Source organism: Lactuca serriola, chromosome 9 (genome assembly GCF_051521515.1).
Source record: "Lactuca serriola cultivar US96UC23 chromosome 9, Lser_US96UC23_V15, whole genome shotgun sequence".
Classification (NCBI taxonomy): domain Eukaryota; kingdom Viridiplantae; phylum Streptophyta; class Magnoliopsida; order Asterales; family Asteraceae; genus Lactuca; species Lactuca serriola.
Genome location: NC_136416.1, coordinates 113118887 through 113129706, shown reverse-complemented (window position 1 = coordinate 113129706; position 10820 = coordinate 113118887). Strand labels below are relative to the sequence as shown.

Sequence of the window (10820 nt, the reverse complement as noted above, 5' to 3'; positions counted from 1 at the left end):
GGGGTGGAATAGTCCCCGAGGGTCGGTTGTTAGGACTGACAGGTAGGTCTGCACCCCAGGATGGCTTAACATGGGTAGGACGGCAACCTACACCCCAGAATGGTCGTACAGATAGGTCGGCACCCCAGAATGGCCGTACCGGGTAGGTCGGGCACCCCAGAATTGCCCGACAGTATGTATGCTATGTGATTGTGTGGTATGTGGTACGATGGGAAAACTCACTAAGCTTCGTGATTATAGTTTACAGTTTTAGTTTCAGGTACCTCTTCAGCGAAGGGGAAGGAGTTGGCCCGGTAGCGGCACATCATACACACACTCTTTGTTTTCCGCACTATGGATATTCTGGGATTGTACTCTGACATGTTATTATTTTGTGACTTGGGTTTTCAGACATGATACATTGTTTTATAAGACGATGTAATTTCATAGTATTTTCTCATGAACGTTTTTATGAATCAGTTAATTTAAAAAGAAATTTTTGGACTTAAAATTTGGGTCGTTACAATCCACTTTAAAAACCTCACTAGATATAACCTAGACATTACTCCCGTAAGTAGATCAATCGGTATTATGACTCAAATCACTAATAAATCTTATTTATAGGTTCATAATAATGATTGTGAATATAAATATAAGTTACACTTAAAGCATAGTAAGTGCAAATTAATTTAGAGAGTTTTTTAAAAAAAAGTTTAGAAAGTTCACAGGCGGATCTTTGACATCGAAGGCTTTTTTTGTCGACTTTCTTGTAACTCAAAGCTCCGTTAAAACAATCTAAATAGCTAGGAATTTCGGACTCAAAGGGTGGGAAGGTTCGGAGAAGTTTGTGTTTGAAATGGTGAAGAAATGAAAAAAACCTATATCTTATTTATAGGTTGTGTTCTGACACGTCATGCTTCCATTTATAGTGTGTTGCATTGTGGTCATAAGCAACACGTTCTCTTATCCGGTGCTGACACACGACATGCGATGAGTGGCGTTGCGTCGTAAGTATCAAGTAAAACCTAAAATCTTCTAAAAATTATATATTTTGCACACGCGCTTCGTTTTTGACGTTATTTATATCCCCAGTTTCATATGGACAAGTACTATAAGTTTCATTTAGACTTTTGTCGGGTAATTTACATTATATTTTTTATTTTATAGTCTATGAAGATTACATTCTAAAAGACTGTGTAATATTAATAGCTTTTTCATATGAACTTTGTTCTCGACATTGAGAACTCTAGCTTTCGTTTTTGTCTAAAAAACAACCAATCCCCATTTCACTTTTCAAGACACACATCGATGTGCAGGGCTAAATGCGAAACTTTTTAAAATCATAATTTCCTCAAACGAAGTTAGATTTAAGTGTTCTTTATATCCACGAGATCGCCATCAACTTTTATCAAGATTATTTACCCCAAACAATCTTTTATTTTTAGACTTTATTTTATCACTTCAATGCTAAATTTTATAATAAGATTTTCTAAAAATATTATATACTTATAGTCTTTATAACATGCGTTCATTAAATAGATATTTATACAACTCGTAACACGTATAATGAATAATTATCCTTTTCAAGGATTTTAATTATTTAATAAAATGAATAAGTATTTCTAAAATCACTTAAACGTCTAGCCCTAACTTAGGGGCATAAGACATTACTCAACAAGCCTTACCTGGTGGTAGCAACTAAACACCGATGGTCCTCTTGTTGTGGCTATTTACTAGAAAAAACCCAAAGTCAAAAAAAATGAGAGATCAGAAAAAATAAGATAACAAGCCTTACTTGGTGGTAGCAGCTAAACGTCAGCATCGCCCATGTGGTGGCTGGTGGCCAGTGGCTACCGGATAAAAAAAAGGAAAATGTTGAGCATAGGTTGTAATTGTATAAAAAAGAGGAGACCTACATGCTTATCCATGGCCAACAGTGAAGGTGGCACACCCCAAAACCAAGAACGGCGGAAACGTTATGGGGCGGAGGACGTCATGTACAGTATCACAAAAATGTAAAGTAGTAAACAAGCAACAACATCATCCATTGCATTAATAATATAATTATTATACAAGTGTTCTGTCAAATTTTGATAAACACTAAAGCATAAATCAAAATGAAAGATGAGTCTTCAACGAGCTCCATCTTCCCTAATCCTTGCATCGGTACCTGTCTACGATGACCTGAGGATACAAGTAATTTTGAAAGCGAGTATCAGCTTTGAAGCTGGTGAGATCATAAGTATTTTAGTGTCTTAATTTGTATGTAAGAATTTATATGTATATGAACTGTAAGTATGGAAAATGTATATGAATTGTAAGTATTGAAAATGTATATGAACTGTAAATGTAAAAATGTTTGTAAAACAACTGTAAACGTTTGAAAAACCCTAGAAATCCCTATGATTCCTACTAGTATATAAAGGTGTCTTCTACCAAGACCTAACTGTTCTCAATGTAGTCTTCTACCAAGACTTAACTGATCTAAATGTTCGTTTCTTGTAAAAGTGTGTAATTTTTTTCCCAAGTGTAACTATCATTAACAAAATATAGCTTTTACATTTAAAGTTTAAGTGAAAAGATCACTAAATATATGTACAGGGAAAATTAATGTAGTACTAAAATGTAGCGCTATAAGAACTACTGTTGTACTAACTACCTTAAACCGGATTTATATTAAGGCATCATGTGATTAATTGTACCATACTATGAATGGATAAACAACGACAAATGTAGGTCGTAAAAAGAAATGACGTTTGGCACCCGCAGAGCTGCAGGTCCGGCTGTAGCTAGCAGCAAGGTGTAGGATAGTCAATCCAGTATAGATCTATACGCATACTCACGCTCTCCCTTCAAGAGACTCTGACAACAACTCGGGCCATGACATTGAAGGCATGCTCCGATACAGTGGATCACAATTATGTCAACGTATTTATGTATATGTAATGTACTGTTACTCGTTCTAGTATAGTTATATATGTTCTTCCTCTAGTATAGTTGTATATGTTCTTCCTCTAGTATAGTTGTATATGTTCTTCCTCTAGTATAGTTGTATATGTTCTTCTCCTAGTATATTTGTATATGTACTCATAGTAATGAAATGTTCTAGCTGTAATGTATGTGCTCTCTATCTAGCAAGTATTGACTCATGAATGAAATGACTCATTGTATGATATCGTGTTCTAGTAATAGTTCTAGTATCTTCCTAAACTACCCATACGGTAGTTTACTAGTAATCTAACTGGGACGTATGAACATGGATGTATACCCTTGCTACCCAAGGGCATTGGATGAACTGGAAGCATCTTTTATGACTATATATGTACACATGATATATAATTAATATTTAAACGACCTTCGGACGAGTACCCGATATCCTATCAGACCACATCCAAATCGAGGAAAAGGAAACAAGGTGGATAGCCTTCCTAAGTCTTTTAAACATTACTTATATAACTATACATATAGAGGCATGCAATATAAAAGCATAAGATAAGTTTTGTAAAACCTTTGAACATAATCATTATCTAAGAAAAGATCGACTTGATGTCGATCTATAAAATGGTTTAAATGCATGGGTTTGATAAAACAGTTTAAGTTTAAGGAAACATTTGTTTGAAACACAATTGTAAATAAGTTTGAAATAAAACATACAGAGTAAAATGTACAGTGTAATAAGGAGTTTTAAACATATAAAATGTTTATGAAAATCATTTGAAGGAAACTGTTTGGTAAAACGGTTAATGAATAGCCAATCATTTGAATGCTACTTATTAATCACATATGATTGATATAATAATTAGCATAATTCTACTTGTATCCCCCCATAAAACATTTAAAAAACTGTTAAAACATTGATTAAGGGGTATGAACTCACCTGCAGTAAGTGATTGGAATTGAATGGACTGTTATCGTAAGGAAGGATCGGACAAGTGCTTGGTGTCAAGTGAAGAATTTAGACACACACAATGATCCTAATTACATATGAAGACATATGTATATAAATAATTAGTTATTAAAACACTAATTATACAAGTATAAGCATTTTAATGCGAGGAAAACACTTTTGGTCAAGTGCTAGGAGGCTAATGGGTTGCAACAAAGGAGTGCAAGGCCTCGTATGGGAGTTTATGGTCTAAAGACCATATGTTTTGGAGTTTACGACCCAGGGGAGTAAAATCCTGGCCGTAAACTCTCTCTTAGGTCACAAAATGAAGCTTAACATTAATACAACTTAAGTGGTGAAGAGCTTCTAGTCTTAAACAAGTGTTTGGGTGGGTTTAAGGCCTTAAAATGGCCTTGCTTGATGTTCACGGCCCTGGGACCACTCCCCCATGAGTTTACGGCCGTAAACTCATGGTAAGGAGTACCATTTGATGTTTTGAGGTTCCTAACACTTCAAGGATATGATCTATGATGGGTTCTAGGCATAAGGAAGGAATTTGGGTGTCATTTGTCCCCTTTATAGGGGTTTATGGCCCAAGAACTTGTCTTGGCCGTAAACTCCTTAATACTTGTGATTCCTTATGTTTTCTAGGTTATAAACACTTTAGGGTACATGTCTAAATTCAAGCCTAAGCCTTAGGAAGTGTTTGTGGCATCAAAACACCCCTAACTTGTGTTTTCGGCCCATGAACCATTTGGCCATGTGTTTGCGGCCGTGAACACCCATAGGTGTTGGTATTTTGATTGTTTTGGGTCCTAGACACATCAAGGTAATGTTTTATGCTAGTCTCTTGGCTAAATGAAGGCATTTAGGGCATTTTGGCAACCTAAAATGGAGTTCACGGCCCAAGAACTTCCTTGGCCGTGAACTCACTTTCACCCTTGATTCTTAATTGTTTTGTGGACTAAACATTGTAATGAAGGCTTCTATTTTGAGTTCTAAGGCTTTGAGGGTCATTGGGACACTTTTGGCCCTTAAAATGGAGTTTACTCCCCAAGTGTTCTTGGGCGGTAAACTCCCAAATCTTGGGGTTTTGGTCCGATTTTGATGTTATAAAACATAATCTAAGCTATATAATATAACTAGATCGAAGTACTCACAATTTGAGATAAAAACCCGAAGATCTGTGAGAGAAAATTTTGACTTTTCTCTAAATGGAAATGTAACTAATGAACCAATATGGTTCAATTTTCTATATATAGTCCTGAGATTTTTGGCAGAAAATATTTTTATTCCCGGAATGAACTTTAATATCCTAGAGTATTGGAATAACAGTGTTGCACAAAACCCTAGTGCATCCACTCTCCTGATATCTCCTTAAGTGTAAATCCTGAAAAACTGCCAAACTTATACCCGAAGTCTGAATTTTCACTGTAACTGTTCTACTTCTATTGGCTTCAAATGGTTTGTACAGAATGAAAATTTCGGGTGGTCACAAAAGGCGATTACCATAATGGAGTGGTCGTTAACTTCAAAGTGTCTTACTGGATTGCACATCGAGAGAAAGCAAAAGTTTTGAAGGGCGGCACTGTGAAAAACGAAATCGCGATATATATCTTGAAGATAGAACCATATAGAGAAGATATGTTGCCTCTATAACTCAAAACAAAACACTATCGTTTCATTTATTAAGATAATTAAATAAATAAATAATACCAACATGTGCTAACGACTGGTCGTCTCTATAGCCCACGCCAAAATTGATTCATCTCAATACCAATGATATGTTATTGTAATATATAAAAAAGTTGTTTTATTTTCTTTTAAGATTCTTTTGAAAAAATTTAATAAAAAAAGATTTTTTCTAAGCCTACAGGGATGACATTTCATTAGCATATATATTAATAAACCCGGGTAGAATGTTTTCGTTTCGCTCGTTACTTATTGTGACGAGTTGTCGTCTATGCAGAGTTTGATGTCAAAGGTTCATGATGACAATGACTTGTCGTGGGTATAACCTAATTTGAAGCGATTATATATGTCGTCGAGAAGTATGTAAACTGATTTACAAAGAAAGAATGTGTGTTGGAGTTATATTTTGATATGTGACTTGTCTCAATGGTTGCTTACGTGGCTTTAAATACAAGACTAACATGATGTCATGTACGTACATGTAGTCAGCAAGTGGTTGTATGTTCTGGTCTTATTTTGAAAATGGTTACAATTGTTGTATAAAAACAAGAGATAATGACTTAAAAAGAGTACTATGTTTTTTGATTATATATATTTGGTATGAGATTTTTTTGTGCACATTTACCCTTCAACTTGCCTAAATTGTACATATTCGGTCTTTATGCCTGACTACTCCAGGTAAATTTATCGGGAAAACTTACTTAATATGTTAATGTATTTTTTCACTTTGTACACATTTGGTCTTTAATAATTTTTTTGTTGCAAAATAAGTCTGTTGTTTTATTTTTTTACAGATATAATACTTATGACCGGTTTAATCAGATTTTGCTCACGACATGTTACATGGAACAATCATTGTTCGGAACTGTTCATATTTATGGCCACTGTGTCCTTAACTCATTAGTTGTTTAGGTTTTGTGGTTTTGCTTATTTCTTGTATTCTGAACGTCGTAACTTCTTCATACAATCTCGGATTTTAAGGATTTTCACATCCAATCTTTTGTATTCTAGTGTAATACAACCTTCGTTTACATTATTCCCATTAATAATTAATATATTTTTACTTAGGATCTTTATATTCATGCATTCTTTAAGAATGTATATAACTATATATGAGCGCTTTTTTATTAGCAGTCCAACGAATATCAATGTTTTAAAAACTGTTTTTTTAGTTAAACCGATATGGTGACCGATTTCTGTTGCGACCGGTTTAACCGGTTCGACCGTTGGTTCAACCGGTTTCTATAATTTTTATCGTTTTTCCTATTTTCCTACAAATACATAGACATCCACAAATTTAAACATTAAAAATACATATAAATGCAAGTTAAAGATCAATCCAAATACATTAAAAACACATAACTGTAAGTTCTACATCAATCTACATAAATTAAAATTAAAATAAAATATAGTACGGAAACAAAATATAGTTTTAGATGAATTCAAACACATTAAAAAAAACTTTATAACATTTACCATGTGATTTTATTCAAAGAAATCTAAAAAGAAAAAAAAAAGATTTTATGAAAACAATTTATTGTCATGTGTTTTTTGTTTAATTTAATTTGTTCAATCGATTTAGTTTAACTATTCAACTAGATTTTTATAAAAACCTATCGGTTTATTTCAGTTCAAAAATAAAAATAAAACTGATGTTAGTTGAACTATTTCCTTCTCCCGTTCCGGGTCAAATTGGTTACTAACCAATATGAATAATACAAATTATAAGTAAAAACCAACGTCTTTACATAAACCGACTAAGATATGACATGTTGCATAAATAAATATTTTACCAGACAAACAAAGTTCAAAGTTTTGAAGTATATATTTCTTGAAAAATATTTATACACATTATCATATTTCCAATTTTCCATCTAGAAACATCACGAAACTTTATTCTTTTGAGCATTTTCTCAGTATCCTTGAAGGAGATTGCTCACAAAAATCAAAAGCCTAACCTTGGCTGTAAAAAAATATATATATCAAACTGTTATAAATTTTCGAATTACATGATCGATCTCCCACCATATGAAAATGATCTCATCGTCATCATGTTTCGTGTTCTTGAATCTCTTATATGGTTTGAACTCTGCATCTCGTTACTTGAATTACTCGAATTCAATTCCATATGTACAATTTCAGCAGTTGAATCCATAGAAAACGCTCTTCTTAGTGTACTCATAGTCTCAATCTCAATTTTTGAATCTTGAATTTCCTTGTTTCCATCATCAACCTCAACCCTATTATTCCCTGTTTCTCTCATGTTTTCACGAATCCCAATCTCTTCAACACCGATTGAACCCAATTCACCATCGTTTTCACCATTTTCCATCTGGGTATTTCGATTCAAACCAAATCCATGAATAAGATTTCCATTTTGATCATTTGATTGCGAATTATTACTCGAATTGTTGGCCAAAACAGCCGCTCGACAAAGAGGACAGTTTGTGTGCGATCTTAACCACGTATCAATACAAGGTATATGAAACGCATGGTTACATTTCGGCAACAACCTTAAAGATTCATCATCTTCAAACTCACTCAAACAAACAGAGCAATCCGTGACGTCAATCAAGCTCTCACCTTTTTTAAACTTCACCACCGCAATCGATCTGATCACCGCCGGCTGGAGGCCGATGGTGTTGATGTACCAGATGGGGTGATCAATTTCCGGCTGATGATCTCCGTTCATAAAGTCCCGTGATTCTTGGTTGACTTGGGTGGGATAGGGTTGACGGAATCGAACACAATATCTTTTCACGATAAGGTAGTAGCTGATAAACAGAATTGCACTGGCAATCACGGCGACTATGACGATGACATAAGGTGAGATATGGGTGGTGGAGCTGTCGTCAGTGGTGGTTGATGACGGTGGTGGCTGTGGTGGCCAGTAGATTGTTACGTAGTCGCAGTCGTATGGGCAGGTTAAACCACAGGCGGAACAGTCGATAGGTTGGTTGGAATCTGGTTCCGATAACAGTTTCCGGTGATAAATTGCCATTGTAGAGGCGTTGAAGGTGTTGCCAAATGCATTTATTTTTCTTTGTGAAGGGATTTTAGGTGGGTAATTGGTGAGGATTGCACGTCAATTTGGAATATTTTTGGTGAAATGTTAATGTCATTTGACTATTCGTTTGCATATCCTATTACACCAGATAGAATGTTTATTTTGTTGAGTATTAAAATTAATAAGGGAAAGTTTATTATAAACGATATATTGTGATACTAGGTTGTTTATAGATTATTAAATCAAGATGATAATGGCTTTTGAACGTTTGATTATTTTGTTGTAGTTGATTATTATTATTTTCAGAATATTTCAGGTGAATAAAAAATATATTGGAGATGTAATTGTTATATTTAATCTTGTTCAACATGTGTTTTTGAATTATTGGAAATTGAAAAACATCTTTTTGGAGTGTTGACGTTTCAAGTGTAAGGTATTGATTATTGAACATGTAACACAATCACATGATTCTATACAAATTGAAGTTCAATTTCTTTCAACTCCCATATTTGTTTTGTAATCCATGAATACCGTTAGAATTCACAAAGCACCTCAAGGATTTCAACATCTTTTGTCTAAATGGAATTAATTTCATGTAACTTAATCGCTCTTTAAATATACACAAATAGACATTAACCGTGCAATGATTTAACAGATATAATAATTAACATTTTTAAATTACAAATACACAAGATCATCATGATGGTAGGATTGTAAAATTCTAAGATCCTATGAAAACTTTACCGGATTGCAACAAAATCGTTTTGTATGTAAGATCATAGACATGATGGTTGGATCGGGATGGTAAGACCAAGACCCAGTCTACTTACCCATAAGTCAATAGTGAATAGCTCATTTCTTGTATTATTTTGTGAATCTTAAATGACCAAAAACAATATAACTTTTTTTTTCATCTTTTACGTTTTACCCTCAATGGTAAAATTTGAGATTTAGTTTAAGATTCTTATTAATTTCTTCTTTTAATAGTTCAAGCTTAATAATAGAGAGGTGAATTTTCTTTCCAGATTCTTTTCTTTTACTACTCAAGCCCATTTCCTTGAGAGTTTGATAAATTTAGGTTTTTATTGTCGTTACAAATATGGCTCCCATACAATGCGACTATTTTTAAATCCACTAGACACCGGATACAAATCACAAGTACTTACAATGTGAAATTATAAGATGTTCATGGGAGGCGTAAATGCAAAGAAGTTGCTTACAATGGGCCTCCAAATGACGCAGATGAATTGGCCAAATTTTAAGACAATTTGTTTATGTTGATAGATAATGCATACGTACATCCACAATGGAAACCATTAGATAATATGAATGTATGTTGGATTATGGTGAAACTCAATCTAATAACCATAATACTAAGGACGGGAAAAATGAGAAGGATATTAATCCGGTTTATATTTTTCAGATTTTAGATAAACTTAAACTACTCTATGGGGATTACATCATTCATTACCATTGTTTTAACTCTAAATAACCGTCAAACAATTTTAGTTTTCCAAAATAAAGAAGATATGAAGATAGCATTGGAAATAAAATATGTTCAAGAGAGATATCATATTAGAATCACGAAATAAGCGAAAAACAAGCTTGAAGTAGTTTTCCATGCTAAAGATTGTTAATGGTGTATCACGGGTATACTGTATGAGAATCAATGATTTTTAAGGTTTGTATGTTAGTGGAAGAGAACACTTGCACAAAAACATGGTAATATCCCAATCAGCAATAAACTAAAAAAAAGGGTACAGGTCACTTCATAAAATATACATTGGTTGGTATTGCAAACACTTTAGGAATGAACGTCGGTGCGGTTCGATGCGGTTATTAGCCAAAACCTCACCACTAACCGCAAATATGGTTAATCCATTTTCAAAACCGTTTGATGCAGTTATTTTTGCGGTCTGGTTATGTGGTTATTTTTGCGGTGCAGTTTTTTTTTGTGTTGCAGTTATTAACCGCATGTATTTGGTGCAATTATTTTATATGGTTTTTAACCATAGTTTAGAGCTCAAACGGTTTTAAAAGTTCAAACATATTACTTGTAATAATAAAAAAAACCATAAAGTATAAGACAATTAACTTAAATCACAAACAACTAATATCTTAAAAACGTTAAATCAATAGTAATTAATAATAAACATCTTAAAGTTGTCTAATTTTATCAATTTTCAAAGTTAAACATAAGAAAAAACCAACACTTTTGTCTTCTAATATTTTATCCATCTTTATCCATGAAACTTG

At 33.5% G+C, this 10820-nt stretch overlaps 1 protein-coding gene across 1 annotated transcript; it reads right to left on the bottom strand.

The window, feature by feature from the left end:
- Window positions 1-7360: 7360 nt before the first annotated feature.
- Window positions 7361-8689, bottom strand: LOC145076786 (RING-H2 finger protein ATL54-like). The gene has a single exon (XM_079022576.1). The coding sequence runs from the start codon at window positions 8556-8558 to the stop codon at window positions 7563-7565; it is 996 nt and encodes a 331-aa protein (XP_078878702.1). The 5' UTR covers window positions 8559-8689; the 3' UTR covers window positions 7361-7562.
- Window positions 8690-10820: the final 2131 nt, after the last annotated feature.